At 55.1% G+C, this 24,472-nt stretch overlaps 3 protein-coding genes across 3 annotated transcripts; 1 reads left to right on the forward strand and 2 right to left on the reverse strand.

Moving 5' to 3' along the window:
• Window positions 1–7,375: 7,375 nt before the first annotated feature.
• Window positions 7,376–11,986, reverse strand: GLRG_00120 (uncharacterized protein; the record flags this gene model as incomplete). The annotated part of the gene is made up of 3 exons (XM_008090805.1): window positions 7,376–8,537; window positions 8,589–11,117; window positions 11,175–11,986. The coding sequence occupies 3 exons, from the start codon at window positions 11,984–11,986 to the stop codon at window positions 7,376–7,378; spliced, it is 4,503 nt and encodes a 1,500-aa protein (XP_008088996.1).
• Window positions 11,987–14,142: 2,156 nt separating this feature from the next.
• On the reverse strand, window positions 14,143–18,039 carry GLRG_00121 (leucine rich repeat protein; the record flags this gene model as incomplete). The annotated part of the gene is made up of 5 exons (XM_008090806.1): window positions 14,143–15,600; window positions 15,648–15,955; window positions 16,008–16,292; window positions 16,346–16,818; window positions 16,877–18,039. The coding sequence occupies 5 exons, from the start codon at window positions 18,037–18,039 to the stop codon at window positions 14,143–14,145; spliced, it is 3,687 nt and encodes a 1,228-aa protein (XP_008088997.1).
• Window positions 18,040–23,329: 5,290 nt separating this feature from the next.
• On the forward strand, window positions 23,330–24,421 carry GLRG_00122 (oxidoreductase FAD-binding domain-containing protein; the record flags this gene model as incomplete). The annotated part of the gene is made up of 4 exons (XM_008090807.1): window positions 23,330–23,483; window positions 23,541–23,622; window positions 23,676–24,219; window positions 24,272–24,421. 4 exons carry the CDS (start codon window positions 23,330–23,332, stop codon window positions 24,419–24,421), a joined length of 930 nt encoding a protein of 309 aa, XP_008088998.1.
• Window positions 24,422–24,472: the final 51 nt, after the last annotated feature.

Genomic DNA, 24,472 nt, shown 5'->3' on the forward strand with positions numbered 1-24,472 from the left:
GATATGGCTTATGGCTGCGGAAGGATGAAAAGAAAAGAGGGGATATCAGGCACGATACCACGCGAGGGAGGGAGAGGGTAGACAAGATGTAATAGGCGAGCGAGCGGCAATAGGCAGTGAGGAGGAGCAAGTAAAGTAGTGGAAGTAGCGAAGTAGCAAAATAGTGGTAGCGTGGGAATCGGCGGCAGAAGATGGATTGATTTCAGCCAAGGCGAGTGGAGAGGACCGGGATGTCTTTGAAGAGGTGGGCGGCCAGCTCAGCAAGCCCAGAGATGCCGGGTGGAGCCTCTGGAGCTCGGGAGGAATGGGCGATTGGACGAGAGGAGCGTGGGCTGTGACACGACTGACCAGGCTAGGGTACGCCGAAGGTGGCAGCAGGGGGTGTGCAGCGTAGACGACCTCCGTAGATGCAGGGAGTGTAAAGGTGTGTGGTGTGCGTGAATGCGCTTGATATTGCCCGGGGGTACAATGGCATACCATGCATGGATGACTGGGGCGAGTCTGTGAGATGGGGGATGGATAAATGGATGGATACGCGATGATGGGAAGCGCGGACGCAGACGCGGAATAGATAGAGAGATGGGGTCGAAGGGAAGCGAACGAGGGAGCATCGAGCGTTTGATGGAACACGCCGTCCCAAACGAAAAAGATAAAATAAAAAGTTTGAGGGTATGACGTTTGGATTGTCGGTCAAGCACGGGAGACTGTGCCCATAACGAGATCAGAGAGGGGGAACGAACGGATGAACGAGGCGCGATGCGCAGCACACACACACACACACACACTACCGGTATCCGTCCCGTATCTGGGGTCGGTGCCCTGGGCCGTTGGTTTCTGTCAGGCGCGGAGGATTTGCGTTCGTCTCTGCGCGTCTGCTTGGGCCGCGTAGTGGAAGGGAACGGCCGGCCAGCTAGCTCGGTCAGTTGGTCAGTTGAGGCCTAGAGCAAGGCGGAGCGAGTGGGTGTCCAACAGGCTTCCGACTCCATCTAATTCAGGTCGAGGTCGGAAAAAAGAAGCTCGAGAGAGTCAATGCTCTTTCTCCCAGGAGCAATCCTGTCAGCAGGCAGGGGCCAGTGGAGAGAGGGGGTTTCGATTGTGCGTGCGGGTCACGTCCAAGAGGTAAGGATATACCACACGTGTGGGAGACCCAAAGAGGTGACGACAATTGGACGAAAATGTGAATGGGCAATACCAGGCGACAGGCCAGGTCAGGAAGGCTACCTACTTACTTACCTACCTACCTACGCTACTGGCTATGCACGTATTGTAGGTATGCAAGCAGGTTTTGCGGTTCATGCGAGAGTCCGTAGTGGGCCGCGCGAGCTTCATAGGTCGGTCTCCTCTTTTGCCCTATTTCCTTCCAAACAGAAATATTGTGTGCGCCGTCTGTTCCATCTGCTCCAGTCATTACACAATGTCAAAGCCCACCGCTTACGCCCCTTCAAGGTCCCCTACTAAAGGACACCCAAAGGATGATTGCTGAATGTGGCAGCTGGAGACTGTGAATGCAGCCCGGCGGGTAATGGATTGTGTTGCATGCAGGGCTCTGCCGGGGGATATCTGTGGACGATGCAGGCGAATGATTCAAGCCACGATAGCAATTCCTTACACAGTATTTCCTTCTTGTCTCATCTTCGTTGTGGCGGCCGTTCGTTCAAGCCCGTCAAGAAACCACCGGATGTCAAAGAACGCCGAGCGGAACCGACTCCAGTTGGTAGTAGCCCCAAGGTCTCGAAAAAAGGGACACCATAAAATCAGTCCTTGCTTCCTCTGGGCATGGCGTGGTGTTAGCTCGGTCACGGTGGTGGTTGCACGGCTAAGCGCCCACCTGCCGTCATTCGGCCGATCTGCAGCCGTAGCGGTGCTGGGCTTTCCTATCTGAGAGGCGAAATTTCGTCAAGCGAAAGCTGTTGTGTGCGCTGCCTGAAGGCTGGCTTGGCTGGCTGGCTAGCGGGCGGGAAAGAGGCCAATGTCTCGCTCTGCGACAAGGTTTCCATCTGTGTGTGGCATCACCTCGTTAAGTCTTCCTACGATGGCCTTGTACGTGCAGTGCTGATGCTGGTGCTGCCGGTATTGATTGGGTCGAGAGCTTGAGGAAGACGAGATAGGTAGCATGAAGTTGGCGCGTGAATGACGCGTTTCGCTGGTTCGGGAAAGGACAACAACGCGTGCTCTTTCACCAATCAACTCACCGCGCTGCGATAGCAGGCCTCCTCTGATTGGCTATCGTGGTCCATCCGATGAAAAGCTGGGTTCTCCTAACCAATTCGCATATGGGGGGAGTCACGGATAACCGCCGGAAGGCTGAACAGAGAGCTCCATCTCTTTTCGTCTCAACCTTTTTTTTTTTTCCTTCCTTTTTTCTTTCTTGTCGGACGATGCGGCTTAGTAAAACTTTCGGTCCCTTGCTACCTAATTTCTATCCCCCCCTCGTCTAGCACTGGAAGAAGGAATTGTCTCGCGACGATTATCCCTGTAGTGAGACTGAGACCACCTCCCCAAAGAGTCAAGATCCCATCCTGAGCTGGCCAGATCGTCAGGTACGGAATGTGACCGGCGTTTAACTCTGCCGATGATAAAAGACAGGCGGCGATTGCGCTCGTCCATTCCGATCATGCCCATCTTTCGTTCCCGTGCACTCCTGAAAAAGGACGGCGGAAGTCACTGCCAGCCAGGCCGTGAGTATGGCCAGCTCGGACCCGAGAAACATTCCGACGTGGCCGCAAGTGCCGGTGGATCATCATCACACTCCCTCATTGACCCGTCATCCCAGCTGCTCAAGGGGGTAGGGGAGTCCCAGCAGAACCAACTTCTAGAACCTGGTTTTGCTGGGGACTCTATCCACGGATGGTGCCATTCAAATCCAAGCCGCATACCATACGTTGGAGAGGCTAAAATCCTATGGTGGGTGGTCCTTGCCTCGCCGTTGGAAAGCGAGCCCTGGCAAATAAGCATGCCATGTTCAGATGGCCCGTTGGTGAACTGAAGCAGACAACCGATGACTGCCATATCATACATGTCTAGCAATCACAAGTAAACGGGGCGGTCTATTGGCCATTAGGGATCGAGGTTCCGGAACCCTCTTAAACTCCTTTCTGCAAATGCCAAACGGAAGGCAAGTTTCCGTCTCACAAGCACCAGATGTACTGGAACGACGCGTTTGCTACGACATATGTCTCTCCCCTGGCCACTTGGCCCGAAACCGTGGGGTCTAGAAAGGCCAGCAACCGTCAGGTACGGGGAAATGGTCTCACAAGTCGAGACAGCATTATCCCATCATCGACGCTCCATCATCCTGCCAGGCACCGGAGACCATCGGACCACACGAGTTGAGAGGCATCTGACACTAGTCATGATGCATGCGAGCCTGCTGGCTTCAACCATCAAAGGTGCAAAGTTAGCATAACCCTACGTGCTGCGATGCTTTAACACTCGAGACACTCGGACTCCAGAAGCGACCCCGTCCGACGATGCGAAAATAGCAAGAGCGGAACCGCCCTGGCCACACTGACCTGTGACATCATCCCTTTCTGACCGTCAATCCCTTTGCACATGTTTCTTGCTGCTTCCAGAACAGGAACCTCGTGTCGCCGCCCGTGCCCAGTCGCGCGACCCCAGCTAACGATGCCCAATCAAACCGTTTCCACTCCAAACCGTCCCATTGGCTCCCCCTCGGCTGACAGTGTTTCAACAAGAATTGGGACCAACTCCCAAGTTCTTGACTGTTCCTCCCATGAGCTCCACCACGGTCTCGAAGCCACTTCCCAGTTTGGGCGCTACGTACCTGCTGCAAGTACTCACAAATGCGACTTTTCGCCCAGTCTTGCAGGGTTGTGCTACCTATGCATCTAGCGGAGGTACGGAGTACTATCCGTACACAAGGCACTGCACTGCCTAGGGACACTAGGCAGGCAGACGGACAGGGTTCTAGGGGACAGCTTCCCTTTTTCCTCTTGAGCTCACCCGAGCATCCTCCCTCCTCCTCCTCCTCCTCCTCCTCCTCTCAGTCGTCAGGTGCGTGCGGTACCTGGCAGATGTTCTTTCCCATGTGAATTCCGTGAATCCTCCCTCCCAATTCTGCGCATTGCGTTCACAAACGGGGAGGAGCCGTCAGGTACCTTTCCCACCTCGCCCCAGGGTTCAGCCCAGTAATCACTCCCTGTCAGTTGATCTTCGCATAAGATGCAAATCTTTCCTCCGGGAGATATCCCATCTCGCACATCATTGACAGCGCATCTAGCTCAAACCTCTTGCCCGTTTTTGGCATTTTCTGTTATTCTCTTTTGCCTTGCTTGGTTCTTGGGCCGAGTATGATTATTCTTTAAAAAAATCCCCAAAATCTGCCACATCCATCATCGAGATCGTGCCACGGAATCCACTTCCGATCATGTCTTCCCTTTCGCTTCCCTGCCAATACGCAGCAATTATTGGGGAAATTCAGAGACACGGAGGAACCAGAGAGTGACGAATCTTCGTTATTCTCTCTCCATATCTCCCAGCACCATCTTCCTTCCCCCCGGCTTGACCGACTGCCAACTCATCCATCAAATGGAACTCGCAATGCACAAACGGCCGCGGGCCACCCAACCCGCGTGCCATTGCATCACGCTGCTACTGTACCCCTCTCACCTTTCGATGCTCCCATACCCCATTCTCTCCCTTTCCCAGGCTGTCACTCTTTTCTTGCTGCCCCCCGGAGCGTGTATCCCTGTTTTACTGATATTAAAGCGCTGCTTTTGGTATACCCACCCGAAGTGCCGGCCTTGTTGCCATTGACGGGTCATTCCCATCCCATCTCCATCCCACCTGTCTGCCTTGATGGCTTTGTCGTCTCTCTTCCTTAGCGCAGTATCATGGAGCACCAGGCGGGCTGTGGCCCGGTCTGGTGGCCTTCCTTGCCTTACCTTATCATTTCCCAAATGGAGTCCACATGTAAGGGGCCCGTGCCGGCTGTCGTTCTGGAATAAGGCCAAGCGCCAAGGCAGTCAACCAAGCTTTGGCCGTCTTGAGCACATGCGCAATGTCGCCGTCCGTCCGTTTACCGATCATCCTTCGAGACTGTGATCCTCACCACCCTAGAAAGAAGCATTGATGGCCAAAAGCTGGCCGTGTTGGATGCCCAATGCCACCATGCTTCATGGTTCCCATTCCCGTCTTCCCAACAATGGGACAACGCGTTTGCCATCTCATTTGCTTTTTGCCCACTGCCTGCCTTGGTCTCCTGCCGAACTAGGTTTGCATATACGTGTGGAAGCCGGGTTAGCGTATGGGTCCTTCGCCTCCTGTCTCGCAATCTTCTGTTCGGAAGGATCCCATTCACGAGGGGGAAAAGCAAACGTGAGATATCAGCCAATATCCGATTTCCAGTCCACATACAGGGTCCGTTGGCCAATCCGTGGCATTCCTCTCGCATGACACCTCTCTCGAGCTCACTTACTTTCCGTCAACTTCTAAAAAAGACGTTGGCTAAAGAGGCTAGCTAGGTAGACCTCCAAAACCACACTTGGTTTACACTAAAAATTCTCCAGGAATATCGCACGCTTACGGATGCATGCTTCGAGAGAAATTCCGGGACCCCCCCCCCCCCCTCTCAAACGACCGCCCCGGACCCCATCGGCCCTTTCAGCATGCAGGCACACAGACTCTCAGGGCCGAGACATTGAGCGTACCTCACCAAGCAGCAAAGTCTGCCACCGCTGTTTCCTCGAATAAACGAAGAGAGGAAACGAAATTCTGGAGGCTGGTAAAGTTGGATCTCAGGGTAGCTTATGGGCCAACCTACCTGCGAGCAATATCCGCGCACATGTTTCATCATGTCGTAGTATCTGCCAAAAGAAAAGAGTACCAAGGGAATACAGAAGCACTGCAAAGCATGTCCTCTGCCGACGTGGCCTGCGGGATATCCATCTTGTCAAGGTTGCGAGTTACTCGCATCTACGTAGCTTTGCGGGTATAGGACTTTGATGTTGCTCCACCACCACCACCACCTCCTCCTCCTCTCCCCAGAGGGACCCATAGACCCACCCCCTCCTTCTTCCTGTCATCTTGGTCCCAGTCTTTCTTCGGCGAATGCAACCGTGTTCGAGCTTGAAAGCTGAGCTTTACGCTGCATCCGTAATCGTGCCCTGCTAGAGAACGACGTGCATATGTAGAACATCCTTAGACCAGTCTATGCCATATGATCAACTTACCTTTAGCCTCGCGCCCACCTTAGCCTCAACCATATCTCACCAGGACCAGCGCTTCCTGAGGGAGCCGGTCCAGGGATACCAACTGCTTGCTTTTGTAGAAACATCAGACTCGTAGACAGGTACTTGAAGAACATAGACGCTACGGCGGAGCCCAGCAGAGCAAGGGGCCGATCGCACCCGCACTTCATGCACCTCCAGACTACGCCCCGTTTGCCTCCTCCCCCGGGTCTGGTTCAACTTCATGTCAACAATCACCAGGAGGCGCCCGTGTATCTTCGTTGTCAGGTTCGATGTGTGCCTGTTAGCCGGGCCATGTTAACGTCAAACGTCTCGTGGGGTCCCTTGGCTGTGCGATCGTCTGCCCCCCCCAAAAAAAAGGCCAGAGGGATGCGCGAGATCGCCCATCTAGACTCCCTCCCTCCCTCTCTCTCTCTCTCTCTCTTCCCAAGTGCCAGTAGAAAAGAGAAAAGCCATCCGCCCGTTCGCTGGCGCACTCGCGAGGCCAAGACAAAAACGAGAAAAATTTCGAGTAGAAAGAAGAAAAGAAGGAGAGCCTGGCTCCCCACAACGTTCCGGGGAGCCTTTCTCTTCCCACTCCGCGTCCTACGCTCTTCATCCTCCGCAGACCAACGCCAACACCGACGCGGCATCATTCCCACCTGCGTACGGAAAAAAAGAAAAAAGAAAACGAGGGAGAGAGCTGTAATCGAGCTCCCTGCACAAACGCAACGCACCTCAGCCTTTCAATTGGCGTCTTGGCGCCGGTAATAGAATAGCGCTAGAAAATAACTTGAGCCACTGGCCCCGGCATCGGCGCCACGGCACACCTGCACCATGTTCAGGGTCTACGACGGTCTTTTTGCCCAGCTCGGATTCTTTGTTTGACACGACGGACTCGCAGACGGATCACGGGCCAAGAATGATAAAGAAAACTTGGGGCTTGCAGCATTACTAGCGGGAACTTCGGTCTGATACAGGACTGGAACATACACACACCTCCCCCCCTCCCCTACTTCCTCAATCATCGCCACCCGTGAATAGAATTTACCTCCAACAAATCGTGAAAGAGGACAAGAAGAAAACAAAAAACGGAGGGAAAGGTCCAAGCATAACTCTGCATCCCACATGACCCGTTCCTTCCCCTAGCACGGTCGATCTCGTCTGTCCGTATCGGCTTGTAGCACTTAATCCAAAACGCGGCCTGCAGTAGCGGCACCGCTTTTGTCACGAGTCTGTGTCTTCTTCAGAGCCCTACCCATTTGAATCTCGCTGAGCAAGCCTGATGGCCGGCCCCCTGGCGGCGGGCCTGAAGGTGCGTCACCCGCCGGTGGCGGGGGAGGCGGTGGTGGCGGAGCGCCCATGCCCGGAGGCGGGGGCGGGGGCGGAGGGGGGCCACCTGGGGCGGATGATGCCGGCATGGGCGGTGGGGGAGGTGCTGATGGCGCCTCAGGTGCAGGGCCGGGAGGCGGCGGGGGAGCGCCGGTCCCTGGCATAGGTGGAGGAGGAGGAGGGGACGAGGGTGAGGCGTCACTGCCGATGCGCGGGCTGACGGGGTTGGAAGATGGTTTGTCTCCAGTAGCAGACAATGGCCGGGGCGGTCCCATGGTGCCGAACAAGATGGAAGCCAGAGCCGCTGCACTACTGCCTCCAGGCCGGTCGTCGTCGTCCGAGTCTTCGTCGTCATCCTCCTTATCTGTGCCCCAATCATCATCCTCATCAGGACGCTTGCGAGAGAACGGACCGGAAGGCACCGGAGGCGTGGCAGCCGCAGGCGCGGCCTTGCTCTCTTGTGCCATGCGATGGAAGGGGTTCGTTGACTGCGCAGCTGCCGGTGCTGGCGGCGGTGGAGGGGCTGCGGCAGGCGCGGATGGCTCACTTGGACCCGAGATAGACTCGGACGAGTGAGAGATTATGCGATGGTACGGGTTGCGGCTCTCGCTGTCGGTAGGGGGGCTAGTAATCACCGTCGGGACTGCAGGCGGCGACGAGGGCTGCTTCTCCAGCTCCTGGCTGCTGATCTGGCTGCCGCCCTGCGTAGGGGTCGACGCCTGAGGGGTGATCTGAGCAACGCCGTCCTCGTCATCTGACGAGCTGTCATCGTCATTCATGGCCTCGAGCTGGCGCTGGAGCTCCAGCTCGCGCTGACGGGCAGCCTCGATCTCGGCTCTCTGGGCTGCAAGCTTGGCCTCCTTCTCCTTTTGCTCGGCAAGGGCTGCCTTCTTCTTGCGCTTCTCTTCTTCCTTCTTGAGCTTGCCTGCCTTGACCTGCTCCTCAAGCGCCTTGAGCCGAGCCTCTGCAGCATGTCGCTCGTTCTCCAGGTCATCTTGCTGCTCTCTGGCGTTGGCCCTGAACAATCATCAGTATATGGCTGTGAACAGCATGTGTGTAGAAACTTACTCCAACTCCCGGGTGGCACGCTGCTGCTCGTGATGCTCTCTAGAAAGACGCTCCTCCTCTGCTTGCTTGGCAGCTTGTTCCTCCTCAGCCTTCCGGGCAGTCTCTCTCTCAGAGGCGTCGCTCTTGGCAGCCTTCCTCGACGGCGGCGGAGGCGGTTTCTTCGCAGCCGGTGCCGGTGCACCCGATTCTTCCGCGAGACGAGCCTGCCGCTCAGCCTCGCGACGCTCATCCTCCTCCTCGGCCTGGCGCAGCTTAGCAGCCCGTTCGGCCCTTTCACGCTCCATTCTTTGAGCAGCCGTCTCACCAGGCTTAGTGGGAGCCTTGATGCCCAAAGCGGCGAGTCTCTCGGCCATGCGCTGCTCAGCCTGCTGTTTGATAAAGGCAGCGCGCTCCTCGGGGGTCTTGTACGACGAGTACGAGCCACCAGGAGTACTATTGCGTGACGGAGGAGCAGGGCTCTCATTACGAGCGGCCGGCGCAGCTGGGGCGGGCGATGCGCGAGCAGCTGCAGCAGGGGATCGGGACGAAGACGACGTAGGACGTCGGTCCTGAGCCCGAACACGCGCGGCGCGGCTGGAACGCTGGAGATCGAAGATGAAATCTCTGACTTCATCCTCGACGCCGAGAGCGTCATCCCAGCGGCGCTTCTCGTGCTCGTTGGTAGCACTCGTGGTGCCTTCCTTCAGACTATCTTCAATACCCCGAGCGAAATCACGCACCGAATCTTCGACATCCTTGACCATGCTCTCGTTGTTCTCCTTCTCGGTCTTGACTCTAAGATTCTCTTCCTCCAGGCGCTTGGGAGCCTCGTCGTCAATGCCCGATTCGACCTTCTTGCCAGTCAGAGCCGCCGTGCGCTGCTGCATCATAGCCTTGGCCCTGGCCTTGAGCCTGTCAGACTCGGTAACGGCACCGCCGGGCCCGGTTCCAACGATAGCAGCGGCACTATTGGGGTGAGCCTTTGCGTCCTTGAGTCTGAAAAGCTCGAGTCTTGCATCTGCAATGGCCTTTTCGGTCTTGCGAACCGCGGAAGCCAACTCAGGGACTTTGTCCGTAAGGGTCTGCAGCTGCCGCTTCAAGGCGCGTCTCTCGGCTTCCGAATCCCCCGTCGCCAGGGCAGCATCGGGGTGCGCATCGATGTCCTCCTGAATACGGCGAATACGACGGTACAGCTCATCTGCCTCGCGACGGTCGCGTCTATCAAGCATATCATCCTCTTCCAGGCTCTTCTCATCAGCAAAATCCATGGCCTCAAGAAGCACTTCCTTCTCCCGAATTTTCTTCCTCAGCTGTTCAAGACCAAGGTCGTCGTAGGGGGTAGAAGCAGGCGACTCGGGTCGAGGCGAGTTGTTGCCTACACGGCGGCGAGCGCTGGATCTGTAGCCCACCTGTTCGTCGTTGTTCTTAAAGACCGTGGCATCCTTACGTCCACTGCTGTAGCCACCAGGGGTGCCCCTCAAGGAATGTGTCTTCATGTAGCTGACTCCGGTCTTTTGGGGGAGCAGGGCGGCGCCAGACTTGTTACGGAACTCCGACTCCTGACTCAGCATCGACCTAATGGTGCCAATGGATTCATTGATGTTTCTTGTCGAAGGAGGGACGAGCTCGGGCGGCAGCTGGTTGGGAAGGGGGTAGCCGTTGAGCTTTCTGTAAATCAAATGCATAGCGACAGCAAACTCGTCAAGATTCAGACGGCCCTTGTTACCATTGTCTGCAAGCGTCCAGACGCGCTCGAGGTCGGGCTTTTCGAGACCGCTCTGCCCAAAGATTTCAATGGCAACATCTCCACCAATGAAGCCCTTGTGAAGGCCGTCCCAAGCCTTGAAAAGTGCATCATAGCGTTGCTTCTCGTCTTTGGTAATTGCCCACGGGATGACAGCATTGCCCTGCAAGCCCTGTGTAGTAAAGTTTTGCTGCTCACGCCCTTGTTGCGGCATCATTCTAGCCTGCAGAGCATCGATGTTGGGAAGGCCGGTCGCGGGCGTGTTCACGAGACCCCACTGGCCAGGCCGGCCCGTGGGTTGCGCGTTCAGGGGCGCAGCCATCGGCCCTCCTCCTGGTGTAAGGCTGTTGCCATACCCGGTGGGCATCGGAGGCATGGGGGGTCGCGGTCCCGTGTATCCCGTAGGCTGCGGGTTCATCCCCGTCGGTTGCGAGTTTATGCCGGGGAAACCGGTCTGCTGAGGCTGTAGGCCTTGAGGTTGACCAAAGCCTTGCTGCTGCTGCTGACCAGGAAAGCCGGTCATTTGCGCTTGCAGTAACTGGGAGTTTGATGCCTGGGGCTGGGGTTGGTGAATCGTAGATTCGGTGCTCGATCCGCCGGTGGCATTGCTGGCGGGGGTGGTTCGGCCAGCATCCTCAGCGATGCTAAAGTTGATAATGTCCACCACACTGGAAACCTCGTTCTTGATGTTTTCAGGCAGATTCGAGGGCAGAGCCTTTCCGGTGAGCTTCAGGTTGCAAAGGTACATTGCGAGAGCAAATTCGGGGAAGTGTAATTCTCCGGATCGGGTCGTGTCAGACAAAGTCCTGCACGTCATTAGTGAGAACTGGCTCTCGCAACTCAATGGACTAGGTAGAACTTACCAAATATGCGAAAGAGAGTCACCATCGAGACGCGACCGCATCAGCAGGTCTCTTGCCTTGTCTCCGGACATGGTGGCCCCCGGGCCGTCGCCCACTGCAGACTTGAACAGCGTCTCAAACTTGGACTGGTCTTGGGCAGTGATGAAGGACAGCCGGATGTTGGGGATCTTGTTGGCAGACTTTGGGCGTCTGCCGGCTGGCTTTGGTGTCCCTCCAGTCCGGAAAGAAGCAGCCATCTGGCTGAAGCCCGTAGGCTGAGGCTTCATGGGTGTAGCCGCCGTAGTGGACGTCTGCTGGGGCTGCTGGAAGCCAGTCGGTTGGGGCTGCTGAAAACCAGTTGGCTGAGACTGCTGGAAACCAGTCGGCTGAGACTGTTGGAAGCCGGTCTGTGAAGGTTGCTGCTGTTGCTGCTGACCCGGGAACCCAGTCTGCTGAGGTTGCAGCTGCTGCTGGAACTGCGACTGGAACTGCGGGGGGATCGAAGGCATTGGGGGGGCACCGGTCTGGAAGCTCTGCTGAGGCTGAGCCTGGCCTGGGTATCCGGTGAACTGAGGTTGAAGCTGTTGGGAAGATTGCTGCTGCGGCGGCTGCTGTTGCTGCTGCAGCCCCGGGTAGCCAGTGAACTGCTGTTGCAATGGCGCCTGACCAAAACCCGTGGGCTGGGGAGCAAACGGACTCGGCTGTTGTTGCTGCTGCTGCTGCTGCTGCTGCTGCCCCGGCTGCTGTCCTCCCATACCGAAAGAGCTGCCATATTGCTGAGCGCCGGGCCGCTGGCTATTGCCACCCAGGAAGGCGTTCGAGTTCGAATACATGGTGGGCGGGTTGGGCGCACGAAGGAGATCGGGCTCCAAGGCTCCTGATGAGGATTAGGGGACGGAGATAGGAGGGATTGAGTCGAAGACGGACGTCACGAGCGGAGAGTCCCCGTCGATCAAGATGGCCGAGGGCTTTCCGACCTGGTTAAGAGTTAGAGAATTGTTTGCGGAGAAGAGAATAGTAAATGTCGTGCCGGAGTGATGGCAACGCTGATGACGAAGCGCTTCACGAGTGCCCAGCTTGACACGGAGGTTTCAGTAGGAAGGTGCGGCAGCGGCTTGGACGGGGTTGCCAGTTGGAACCTGGCAGCAAACTGAACAGGGGTCCGCTGGCCCTCCCAATGTGTGGCTTGATTGCGGTGGGTCCCCATTGCAGAACATTACGTGACGCTCGCTGCATGGACTGGAACCGCGTATGTGCATCAGGTCATGCATATGTCCTTAGCGGAGCACCTGTCCTAGGGCACCATGTACACTGTAAGTACGCTGCACTCTGGCTGTTAAAGTTTTGCAACTCACGACAGCGACAGCGCCGTTTCGCTCAAGCGAAGCCTGAGCTGGAGGTTGCAGCGCACTTGGCTACCAACCCTCCCTTGTCCCCCCCCAATGGCTTACTTGACAGATCAATCCAAACAATCTAGGCCAAGCCGACCAAGTAATACCAGCCTCCTCTCCCTGCTAGTTTCTTACCTGCTTTACCTAGCTACGCTCGGTTCTCATTCAGCGCATCGGGGCTCTGCAGGCAGGCGACTCTGACTGCGGCATCTGAGCATAATACTTTTCTACCCACTCAAAAATCGCCTCGGATCCAGGATAGCATCCCCGCTGCCCCATGTTATGTTCTCAGCTTTGTGTCGCATCTGCAGATTGAGAGTTTGGACACGCCGACAGGGAGACAACGGCGAGTATCCAATGCATCAGCAAGCCGCCTACCAAGTACGGATACGCAGCAAATGTGCAGGGATCTCCGGACAGTCGTTGTTTGTTAAGGAGTGAACCATCCCAGCCCCCCTACTTCTACAGTCATGTACATCTGATACATCTGAATTGACCGAATATCCGGCCCTTCGAGCCGGCAATTAGCCAACCACATCCGGCTCCGTTGTGGAGTAGGCTCCGGGATGACGGCGTGGCAGGATGAGGGTTGGTGTCCCAAGGCTCTGTACCGGTCCGCATCTGAGTAACTAATAGTTCTTGTGTTACCTACACTATATCGAGCGACCGCAGCAGCCGCCATCGTCACCCATATCTGCAAACCCAACAACGCACGACCATTCATTTCACACCCCCTTGTCGTGGACCAGATAACTCGAGTCACCTAGCTTAACTACATACCACTCTCTGTCGGGTATCGCTGCAGTTCTCTTGCGGCCGCCGGGATGGAAGAAGCATTGCACCTGAGATTAGGTATACTTTGCCCTGAAACTAGAAAGTAAGACACTCGATCTAGAACATAACTCGGGTGACATAACATTTGAAATATCAATCGGCTAAGAGTTTGATGGAACTTAGTCCAACCGGATGATGGCCCCAGTAGCCTTCCAATCAGTCCACACGAAGTGGAGTATTGTTTCATTGTGACAGTCAAGGAATCAAATGCAATGTGCAGTCAGTAGACTCTATACTCTGAACAATATGCCGCTCGACGGCGACATATCGAATGACTACTAAATCTCACAAATTATATATTATAGGTAAGAAGTCCTGGTCTGTCTTGGGAACAAGCAAAGCCACATCAAGAAAATATTCCTACATCGAGAAGATCCGGAACAACGCTAAGCGAAACCTTATAACGCCAAACACAAAACTATGTAGTCAGAGCCCACGTACAAGAGGGGGGTAAGGGAACCAGTCGATAGTAATGAAGCTCTCCTGCGACTCTGGGTATCAATCCCGCGCGGTATCCCTAACACACGTTGCCCCCGTTTTTGAGAACGCCTGGTCCAATACCGGAAAAAGTACAAAATAGAGTATGTTGCCGTCGCTGATGTCTATTGTTCGGTTGTTGGGAGTTATGATATTGGGGACGTATTCAATCCTTTCTCATGTGCCTTTTTCTCTTCTTTCGTTCCTCTTTCTTTCATGCCCGAGGACTTCTTTTTTTTCTTCGAGGAGATTTTGTTTTCTTTTTTTCTTTTTTCTTGATTGGTGATTTATCGTAGTGTCGTGGTTGACACGGTGGTCCCTGCTTTCCTGTCGACGTCTTCGGACTGGGCCTGCGTCGCTTCATCGAGGGCAAATCCGTGTTGTATCATATGTTTCAGGAGAGAAAGGTCGAAGTCGTCGGCGTTTTCATCCAAAATGCGTGGGGCATCGCAAGATTGGGGTGCGCTCGATGCTATGGCATATTCCTTGATGGAGCTTTCTGCTGGTGCCCATTCGGGGGGGGTCGGAAGACCAGAAGAACCACTAGCGCCTTCTGTCGCGGGGCTTTCAATGACTTCCTCCCGTGTGACGTGATGCGGAGCCGCATAAGCACCAAACTCCTGCGTGGGCTCAAGAGGAGGTGTGTTGTCGCCAAAGTACACGCTTCCACGGTAACCGGGTTGCATGATCTTGCGCCGAGTCTTCATGGCCTTGACCGCGAGCCCGCCGAAAACGTTGCCGAGCTCCAGAGTGATCCAGTCCTCCTGGCTCTCTTCCTGAGGATCCCACTGCATGCGAGCCATCTCCTTCTCGAGGGACAACGTTCGGTTCCTCTCAAGGACACGATCAATCTGAGCTGTCTTGACACTCCATTCATCCTTAAGGTTTTGCATGAGAGTATTGTTCTTATCCATTTCCATTGCGAAGTTCTCGAACGCAGCCTTGGAAAGGACCTTGGATGCTCGGCGAGCTCGTGCAGATGAGGGCTGACCAGTGGGCATTCCCACGTTTTGGACGCTGGACTTGACAGCTGCATTGAGCTCGGAGCGCGAGAAGGGGCAGAACTCCTGGATGGAGCTGTTCTGGTCGAGAGCTTTCGCCATGTGCGACAGGTTCGACAGGTTGAAGTTGTTCTCCTGCACATCCAAAGTTGTTAGAGTCTGGTTAAGGTGGATGGCGTGCGCCAGGTCGCCGATGTTCAGATTGAGCTTTTGATTACGGATTCGCAGGTGGCGCAGTCCTGTATTCTCGGCAAGTCCAGACAGAGAGCGCGAGAATCCCAAGCCCAGCTGACCCTCGTCGAGCTTGGCAGAAAATCCAGAGAAGTCAAGATACTGGACCGACTGATTCGTGGCAAAAAAGTCCGACACAGCCATGCATGCCTCTTCGCTGACTTGCCCAGGAGTTGACGTTCCCACCAGACTGAGGAGCCGGATGGTCCGGTTGAGGGATAGTGCCTTGATGATCCTAATATAGTTCTTCTCGTTCTGGAACTCGATCATGTCCATGAACAACGATGTTGGCCCGAAGTTGCACGCAATCGCATTCGCCAATGCTTCCGTGCCAGTCTCAAGGTAATTGCCGCTGATGGAGCACGTCATCACTCTACCCTGGCCCATACTGTTGAACAATTCAGCAATCTGGGTGCCGGTCATCCCGCAGTTGTTGAGATCCAGCCTGCGCAAATAGTTGGCCTCGGGGCACTGCAGATAGTTGCCCAAAACTTGTAACGTGGCATCGTTCAGCTGCGTAAAGTTAGCGGATGAAAGTGCGCAGGTCTCGAAGCATTTACATTGATGTTCGAAAGATCCAGTTCCTCTAAGCCCCACCTCATGATAGTTTCATCAAAAAAGATGGGGTCTCTGAACTGGCTGAGACAGCTGCCGGCGATACCGAGCTTGCGAAGGCAGATAAAGTGGGAAAGGTTGCTCTTGACAACCATGTGATCTACATGACCGATATTGCGGGAGGTATTTAATGCTTCCATCTTGTATCCTTGGGATGGCAAGGCGTCCCATATCTCTTCCAAACTTTTCTCATCGAGATTACATCTCGAAATGTCCAGTTCTTTCAGAAGATCGGGAATGTGCAACACGTCCACTACATCTCGTCAGCCAAACATACGCAAGAGATCCTTGCCAAGCCTACTCACCCAGATCGTCAACCTCAGCTGCTGTCAACGGGTTTCCGCCGACAAGTAGAGTGTCGCAGGGGATGCTGCCAGTTTTGAGGAGTAGGAGGATCGGCCGAACAACTTCGGGTTCCTTTTTAGAACCGGCTCGAGTGCGCGAGACCCCCACAATGTTCCGCGACGCCAACACGTTGGTCAAGTCGATCTTTCTGACCGACCCGGAGGTGAAGGCAACGGCGTGGATCTCTTGGGACAGTAACGGCGCAGACTTGAGGATGTCGCGGTGCGCGCCGTCGATCACGAGTCCTGCAAGCGATTAGACAAATTTGCGTCTGGAGCCATCGTAGCACGCAACCTACCGTCCCTGTTGACATCTGCCACAGACTCATCCCAGCCCGGGACGTCGGTTAATCCGCACAGGGGAGAGAAGTCGACATCACGGAAAGATAAAGCCTTGAAGTAGTCGTTGAATCGGAGGGCCTTGAAGACCGCCAAAAGTTGGAGAGCCGAGTATCCACCTGGTTCCCTCGCAGGGAGAAGCCGGAACTCGGGGCAATGTTCCCTACGCTCGCACTTCCAGTTTACCGTCCATTCGGGAGCCTTGCATTTGAAGGTGGCACAGTAGGCTTCGAGAGTTCGCTTGAGGCCACCGTAATCCTGACCCGAGGGAAGCAGAAGCTGAGCAGTCAGGCCTCGGATGTCGAAAATGTCCCTTTGCATATGCTGAGGCCATGCCGGCCTTACTGCACGGTCTGCCTTCATGAATGTCATGACGATTTCTCGGTACCAGCGGCTAGCGAGCTCAAGGCGTTTTTCGTTTTCGCAAGGTAGCCTTCACTGCAGGTTAGCGACTGTAGTCTTCACGTTCGCAAGCAGATATCGACACATACCGGAACCCGAGAACAAACCGCTCCTCGTGGGGGACCATGGTAGCCTTCAACCGGACCAGCGACGTCAGGCCAAAAGCCACAGTGTTGATATCGATATCCTGGGGCGCCTTGTACACCGAGGTCCTAGCAACCCGAATAAGATAGCACTTGTTCTGGCCGAGGAGCAAGTAATAGGATGAGCCGTCACGAGACTTTTTCGCGTTTTCCGTGTTCTCGGCTTTGGAACTCAGAAGGGTAGTCCGGTGGACGACGGGGAAGATGTCTAGCGGGCATCCACGGCATGGCGGCTCTTCTGTCGCGACGATGGCGTAGATGGCTGCCTCGACATTGGACGCAATGAGACCTTTTGGCACAGTGGAAGAACCCACAGATTCACGAATAGCATGGCGAATTTCCGACATCCAATCGTCTCGTTCTGCAGGCATTTCAAAAAAGAGTTTTGTGCATGCCCATGATACCAACGGAGAAGTCTCGGACCACCATACATCCAGTCCAAAGTGCGGACTTACACCCTCTTCGTTGAAAATATTGACGATTCTGCACAGGGGGATCTCAACCCGGCCGTCTGAATGGGTCCCGTCCTGACTCAACGTCGACGAAGTTGATGACCTTTTTAGGCGTGCTGTCGGAGGAGCTAATTCGGTGAAATTCGATCTCGCTGCTTCGACGCTGCTAAATTTGATCAGATGTCCATCAGTCAAGACGACATACTCTGCGCGGGACTTCCACAAGCGACTGTCGGTCTTCAACGGTCCATGCTTGAGTACCCTGACAGGGTTTGAGGGCGGCTGGGGGCTGAGATAGTTTGGAGCCTCCTCAGACATGTGGGAGCTCGCGGACGAGTCCTTGGAAGCTCGTCGGTTAATACGGTAGAATATGGAGGACGAGTTCGAGCCACCGGATCCGTTGTTCTTGTGAAGGACGCGTTTTGACTTCATATGGAGGCCACCGGATGCGTCCTCGGACATGGATGCGAGGTCGGTGGAGGAGGTGCTGCCGCTGACCTTCCTGAAGGTCTTGGCTAGAAAACTGCGCCTCTTGCCCCCCAGCGACGATGTCGAGGCGCTCCGAAGCTCTGCGGCGGTGGTCCTGCTGGTAGTTGGGTCTCCATGGTGCGTCGTCTGAATGGTGGGCAGCATTGACTGTCGGTTCGCGGCGTCCATGGTTGACAGATTTGACGTGCAGTAATCGGGGGTCCAAGCCCAGCCTATTCCGCCGTCGTTGTGACAGAGTACCCCGGCCTACTCGGGCCCACGAGGCCGTCAAGGTCGAGAATGCGAATTATTGGGCCATGCAACGCTTACGAACGAACAGGCAGGTCGTCGAGGTCGATCGGGAGCTGGTGACGGAAAGGCAATTTACACTCGAGAGGGGGGGGATCGATGAAGGCGAAGAGGGCGATGTCTCCGTCAACGAGACAACGAAGTGAAGGGTCGAGATAAGGAACGTGCAAAAGAGAAAAGAAAAGAAAAAGAAAAAGTAGGAAAGGGTGTCAGGAGGGGGGTAAGAAGCGCAAGTATACAAACAAGACGGGTGACGGAGGGGTCTCTCTCTCTTTCTCTCCCTCTCTTTCCGTGTCTATCTCTGTCTATCTCGTTGGATCGAGCGAGATAGAACAGGGTAGGTATCTGGGAAGCAGGGAACAGCTGTTTGAAGGGAAGGGTGGGAGTTGCAGCGGACGTTCGGCGGCAGCTGGATACACCTTGCTTGGAAGGGAAAGGAAGACCTGAAGCGAGTCGGGCGGATGGTAGTGTAGTAGCAACGGACGACGAGGGGTGCAATTCGGATGACTGGGTGGGTGGATGCGGATGGATGTCGGGACAGAAGCGCAAGAGACCTGATCCTGGCTGCTGGGAGAGACAAGGCGGGTGGCGAGTCGGGCAACGGTACTCAGTACCAAGGGAGTGCGTGCGTATGGGTAGGTAGGTACGGGATAATAGAGCGAGTTGAATGAAGTCGAATCAGGAATTCGTCAGGCTTAAGGTACGGATACATAGGAGAGATGAGGGGTGCACGTGTGTATTGCGTGTACTATGGTACAAGGTGTGATGCAGGACCAGCCGGAGGTTGAAGGCGAGTGTGAGGCAAGTAGGTAAGCAAGTACTGATAGAACAGAAGCCACGAAGGTGGACAGGCAGGTAGAGATAGGTAGGTATGGTGGTTATGGGAATTGGGAGTTAGAGAAAGGGATGGATGAAGAGGAAAAGACGAGGTGTGGGTGTTTGTGTGTTTGCAGCGTAGAGAGAGACACACACACACAGCAGAGAAAAAGGGATTGGGAATCTGGTGCCGTTGCTGCGGACAGAGACGGCGGTAGGTGAGTACTTCGTAGGTAGCCCAGGCTTGATGCAGCTATGATGTTATCGAAGCATATCCTGTTTATGGCCCGCGTCGCCCAATGAGACAATACGCGGGGTTCCTGGTGTTGGCGTCCTCTTTACTTTAGGCAAGGTCCATGTCCGTAGCCAATCTCTCCTCTTTTTGCTTCTCCTGAATACCTATCCGTATTGAAAGAGACAACGGATGCTCCTGGTGGCCGGTAACCGTGGTACGTCACCAATGGGAGGCGTTTCTCGGGGCGGGAAGCCATGGGGCTTACAGTGGGTAATCTTTACCTGGATGTGTGCGGCCCTTTTCCATGCCATGCCATGCCCATGCCGTGCCATGCCAGTCGAATCTACTGTACCTACCTACGTTTGTACAGTGCTCACCCAAGGTACCTGAGGTGGTGTACAGGTAGTAATTACCTACCTACATACCTTGCCTAGGTAGGTAGAAGAGATGCCCGCCTGTACATACGTGCTCTGCATCCATCCTATGGTTTCCGTCCGGTTCTACCGTCCTGACAGCTGAACCGGCAGTTATTAGAGCTCACACCCAGCCGCTGTTGGTCTGGTCAGATATGACTGCCGACTCTTCTCATCACGCGCTCAACACGAACTGGATTTTTGATAGGCTGCTGCCAGCATCAGCGTCCACCAACATCCATCGAAACATAGGGTACACAATACCGTAGTGTGAACTAACACGCAAGTCCGCTCTTATCAATCCCCCGTTATGCGCGTTTCTGCGTGGACCATGGCGCCGTGGGTCCTTGACTTGCTTGCAGCTTGCTTGCCAAGGAAATGGGCCACAACTCATGCTACCTGCACCTTGTCGGTGCCACTACGGTAGTATAGACTGACAAGGCCACCGGAAGCCGTGCATCTTGGTCTCTCATGCATGCATATCTATTCCACCCCAAGAATCGTGGGATGCTTGGCGCCTTCACTCACTCCTCGGCTGCGGGTAGGCTGGCAGACGCAGCAGTGGGTGGTGCAACTCGAGCACGGCAACATCTAAAAGTAGGGCGAACTGTATCCGTATCCGTAGTACGAAGTATTATGTCCCTGTCGAGGAATTAGTGGCCCCCGTCGGGAGCCATGGGTTTGCGGCCCATAGCGCGATGTGCCATCCAGGTGTACTCATGAACATGCGGTACACTAGATTTCGCTGGTCGCAGATGGATCTCTCCCGCCACCTCTTGGTTCTTGGGCTAGGTATGCCAGCGAAGACGACGCAGACAAATTCCCATCGTGCCATCCTTCTTAGTGGCTCCGTTGGCGTCTTCTAGTCTCAAACCTGCACCTTCAGGCCTCAGACCGATTCATCCGCATCGCCGCCAAGCCATGCATGTCGTTCTTGGCCCACCCGGTCCGCCCAGGACTCTTCTAGTAGGGTTCTCTGCTCGTCATCACCGATTGCTTTGCCTGGATAGTCCGCGATTTGACTCCTCCATCTCCATATTTCCCTCAACCTTCTCTAACTTTCCACTTCATTGGAGGCTCCTGGTCGTGGAGACGCGCTAGGGCCGGCTAGTCCGAAAGTAAGGGTCGTTTCATACCACATTCAATATTCGAGCAAGAGGGGCGCCCTGGCGACCTGAAATATCTCAAAATTGCTTCAAATCTCTCCCCCTTGACCTGCCTCGCTGCCAGTTGCCGCATCTTCCGAACACACAAAGTTGTTCTGCACAATTATTTACAGCCTGAGTGTTGCGGCGCTCTCGGATTCCACTCTTTTTCTCGTGTCTATGAATAGGTGATAACCTCTCCCCTCCAAAGAGACTCGAGGTGAATTGGCAAAGGGCTTCACCAAGCTCGAGTGCCCTGGTCCGGGCCTTGTCATGCCAGCCAGCCCCGTTTTATACGGATACGAGGAGGATTAGCGGTCTTGGGACCCTTCTTTTGTTCACGACTGTGTTGTGCCTCGCTGGGCGCTTCCACCAAGCCTGCTTTCCCGCTTGCGTTCATAAGCACAAGAAATACGGAGTAAAGACTCAAGCATTATGCCGCCTGCCGCGTTGCCGAGGAGGGGCACAAGGGACAGGTGCGTCGGCCCAACGACCGAATGACCACCGTCTCTGAAATCGAACATATTTGTGGTACGAAGGATGAGGGAGTGACCGTGAGCAGCAACGTCTAATGCCATCATACCACGCGGCCGGTTTCGAGTACAGTTGGAATCCCGGACAGATTCCGCTGAGCCGTACCTAACCCTCGTGCGTGAATATATCCACAAACACCTTACATTTCCCAGTTCCAAGGAATGGAGTGCCCGGCAGCAACGCGACCGCTTGACAACCTGGCCGCCTCTGCACACTTCCAGCGATGAGAACACGAAAAAGCAGTCCGCCCCAGCCAATTTGGATGGTTTGAGGTGCCTCCTTTCAAGGAAGGGAAGCTGCAGGACCTTGCGGTGGGCTGCGAAGAGGAGCAACCTGTCGAGATTGGGACCTGTCTCTGATCGTCGTCAGCGCAGGGGAGTAACCTTTCGGCAACCCCTGTCGGGCTTGTTGGCCGTGCTAGTTTTCGGTCTGCAAATTTGCGAAAGGGGGCCTTCACTACGTAAAAAAAAAAAAAAAAAAGCCACTGCCCCACGCTTGGTGCGCCACTTTGAGGATCCCCATTATCCCACCATCAACTCGTAATCCACTTCCCACCGAACGATTTCGTGTAGTGTTTCTGAAAAGGGAGCAGAATTATGCATATACGCCTGTCGCTTTCCATCACCCGCAACCCCGGAAAAAGCGACATGTTCCCTTTCCAGCTGCTGTACGGATGGGCTATAAGCTCTGTCCAGTTCCTGACGAGTAGGTACCACTCGGTCACGATACCGGGGCTCTCTGCAGGCGGCGACTCATCGACACGCCTGTAACGGAGGCACCATGGTACGTTGTCTTCAGCAATCAGCCAAGGCACGGACCTCCCATATCCAGCCCGACGGTGTGTCTGAAGCGGCGTAGTGCTAAAGGCGGGGGCGGCCGGCACCGCTTGACAGCCGGACCGGTCGTGCTCAGCCACCGCTATCAGTCAAGGTGTGACTGACCTATACCTCCGTACCTAGGTATCTTGTTCAACGCAACCTCAGACGACGCCACGGGGAGCGCACAGTATCGGCAAGAGCGTGCTGATGAGAGAAATGTGTAATTTGGCCAAAATGACCTTTTTTCTCGCTCCTCCGGGGGCCCATAGAACAAGACTTGCGCAGGATCTCCACCGACCCGCGCTGCATGTCTGCTCTGAGACAACATTTCAGATTCCTGCCATTCTAGGTAGTTTATGTAGAGCCAGGACACCGCCTCCAAAATAGGGGTTTACTCAGTCTTTCTAGGTAGTCCTATTGCCACGCTGCCAGCTGCCATGATGTCATTTCTCAATCGCCCCTGAATGTTTGATCCGCCCAACGATGGGATAACACTGTCGCGCTGACAAGACGACCAGCTCGAACTTCCAAGCTCTTGGCATCATAGACATGTGGCATGCATATAGCAGGCAAATGGCCGCGCATTGGAAGTATCTACCTATCCGTACAGTTGTAAGCTACCTATGTTCCAGGTACATTATCCCCGGTCTCGAGTACGGCAGCGCTAGCACATCTTGTTTGGAAACCAGACGCGCCCCGCAGCTTAGAACATGCTGATCTTTAGGGGCGACGCGTACCCGCAGGGACCCCTAGAGCGGAAAGCCGGAGTTTGACAATACCGTGGCGTTGGACGGATACAGATACGTAGCTGGGGTCATCATGATTCCGCCGGTCATACGCACAGCCACCACCCTCTCTGCCGATGAGTTCCCCGCACCAACGCGCCGACCCTCGCAATCGCAAAGTTGCACTGCGGCTTGACCGCTCGCCGTTCCAGGGGCTGGCAGAAATCCGGCAACTCAACAGAAAATCGGAGGGGCTTTCCCGCTTTTGCGATCGCATGATATCTCGCTGCGCCCTTGCACCTCAAGCCTTCATCCTCACTCAACCCCAAATTGGCTGTGACAGCTTTGCTAGTAGCGGTCCTTTCAGTCAGTGCTCACGCTAGCTAACTGACTTGAAACCTACAACTCCCAAATTCCCCAGGCCTGGAACCCGATATAGCATAGAGCCAGTCACACGAGAAGAGCCTCGAACGTCGTCGTCAAAATGGCCGACTCTCTCGCTTCCCGCAAGTACTTCGACAATGTTTACATCCCCGCCGGTTTGATCATCGTGGGATGCGCCATCACCAAGAGCGAATGGGTCCCTTACGCTGTTCTCCTGTCGCTTGCCCTGGCGGCCTACAAGTTCAACTCGATGCGTAAGTTTGGCAACCTCGGGATTTTCGGAATTGGACATTGACAAACCCCGCGCGCAGAGATCAAGAAGGTTCTCAAGCCTGACGCCTTCCAGGAGTTCGAGCTCAAGGAGAAGACGATTATCTCACACAACGTCGCCATGTAAGTTGTCTTCTGAACACCGAACTCGATATTGTAACTCACGGCTTCCATAGCTACCGCTTCAAGCTCCCCTCCGAGAAGAGCGTCCTCGGCCTCCCTATCGGTCAGCACATCTCCATTGGTGCAAACTGCCCCCAGCCCGATGGCACCACCAAGGAGATCGTGCGCTCCTACACTCCCATTTCTGGTGACCACCAGCCTGGCTACTTCGACCTCTTGATCAAGTCGTACCCCACCGGCAATATCTCCAAGCATATGGCGTCAATGAAGGTCGGCCAAACGCTCAAGGTCAAGGGCCCCAAGGGTGCCTTCGTCTACACCCCGAACATGGTCCGTCACTTTGGCATGATTGCTGGAGGCACTGGTATTACTCCCATGCTCCAGATCATTCGTGCTGTCATCCGCGGCCGCCCAACCGGTGACAGGACCGAGATCGACCTCATCTTCGCCAACGTGACGGTCCAGGACATCCTGCTGAAGGAGGACCTTGATGCGCTTGCTAAGGAGGACAGCGGTTTCCGTGTGCACTACGTCTTGGATAAGCCCCCTGCCGACTGGACTGGTGGTGTTGGATATGTCACCGCCGACATGATCACCGTGAGTCTTTTGATAAGGTCTCCCGTTACATCCCGAGCTAACAAATATATAGAAGCTGCTTCCCAAGCCCGCCGATGATGTCAAGCTTCTTCTCTGCGGCCCCCCGCCTATGGTTAGCGGTCTGAAGAAAACCTCTGAGAGCCTCGGGTTCAAGAAGGCCCGCCCTGTGAGCAAACTCGAGGACCAAGTCTTTGCTTTCTAAACAAAGCATTTTAAATTAAACAATACCTTTGCGCAAGGAAGTGCCTACTTT

Source organism: Colletotrichum graminicola, assembly GCF_000149035.1.
Source record: "Colletotrichum graminicola M1.001 genomic scaffold supercont1.1, whole genome shotgun sequence".
In the NCBI taxonomy this organism is placed as follows: Eukaryota; Fungi; Ascomycota; class Sordariomycetes; order Glomerellales; family Glomerellaceae; genus Colletotrichum; species Colletotrichum graminicola.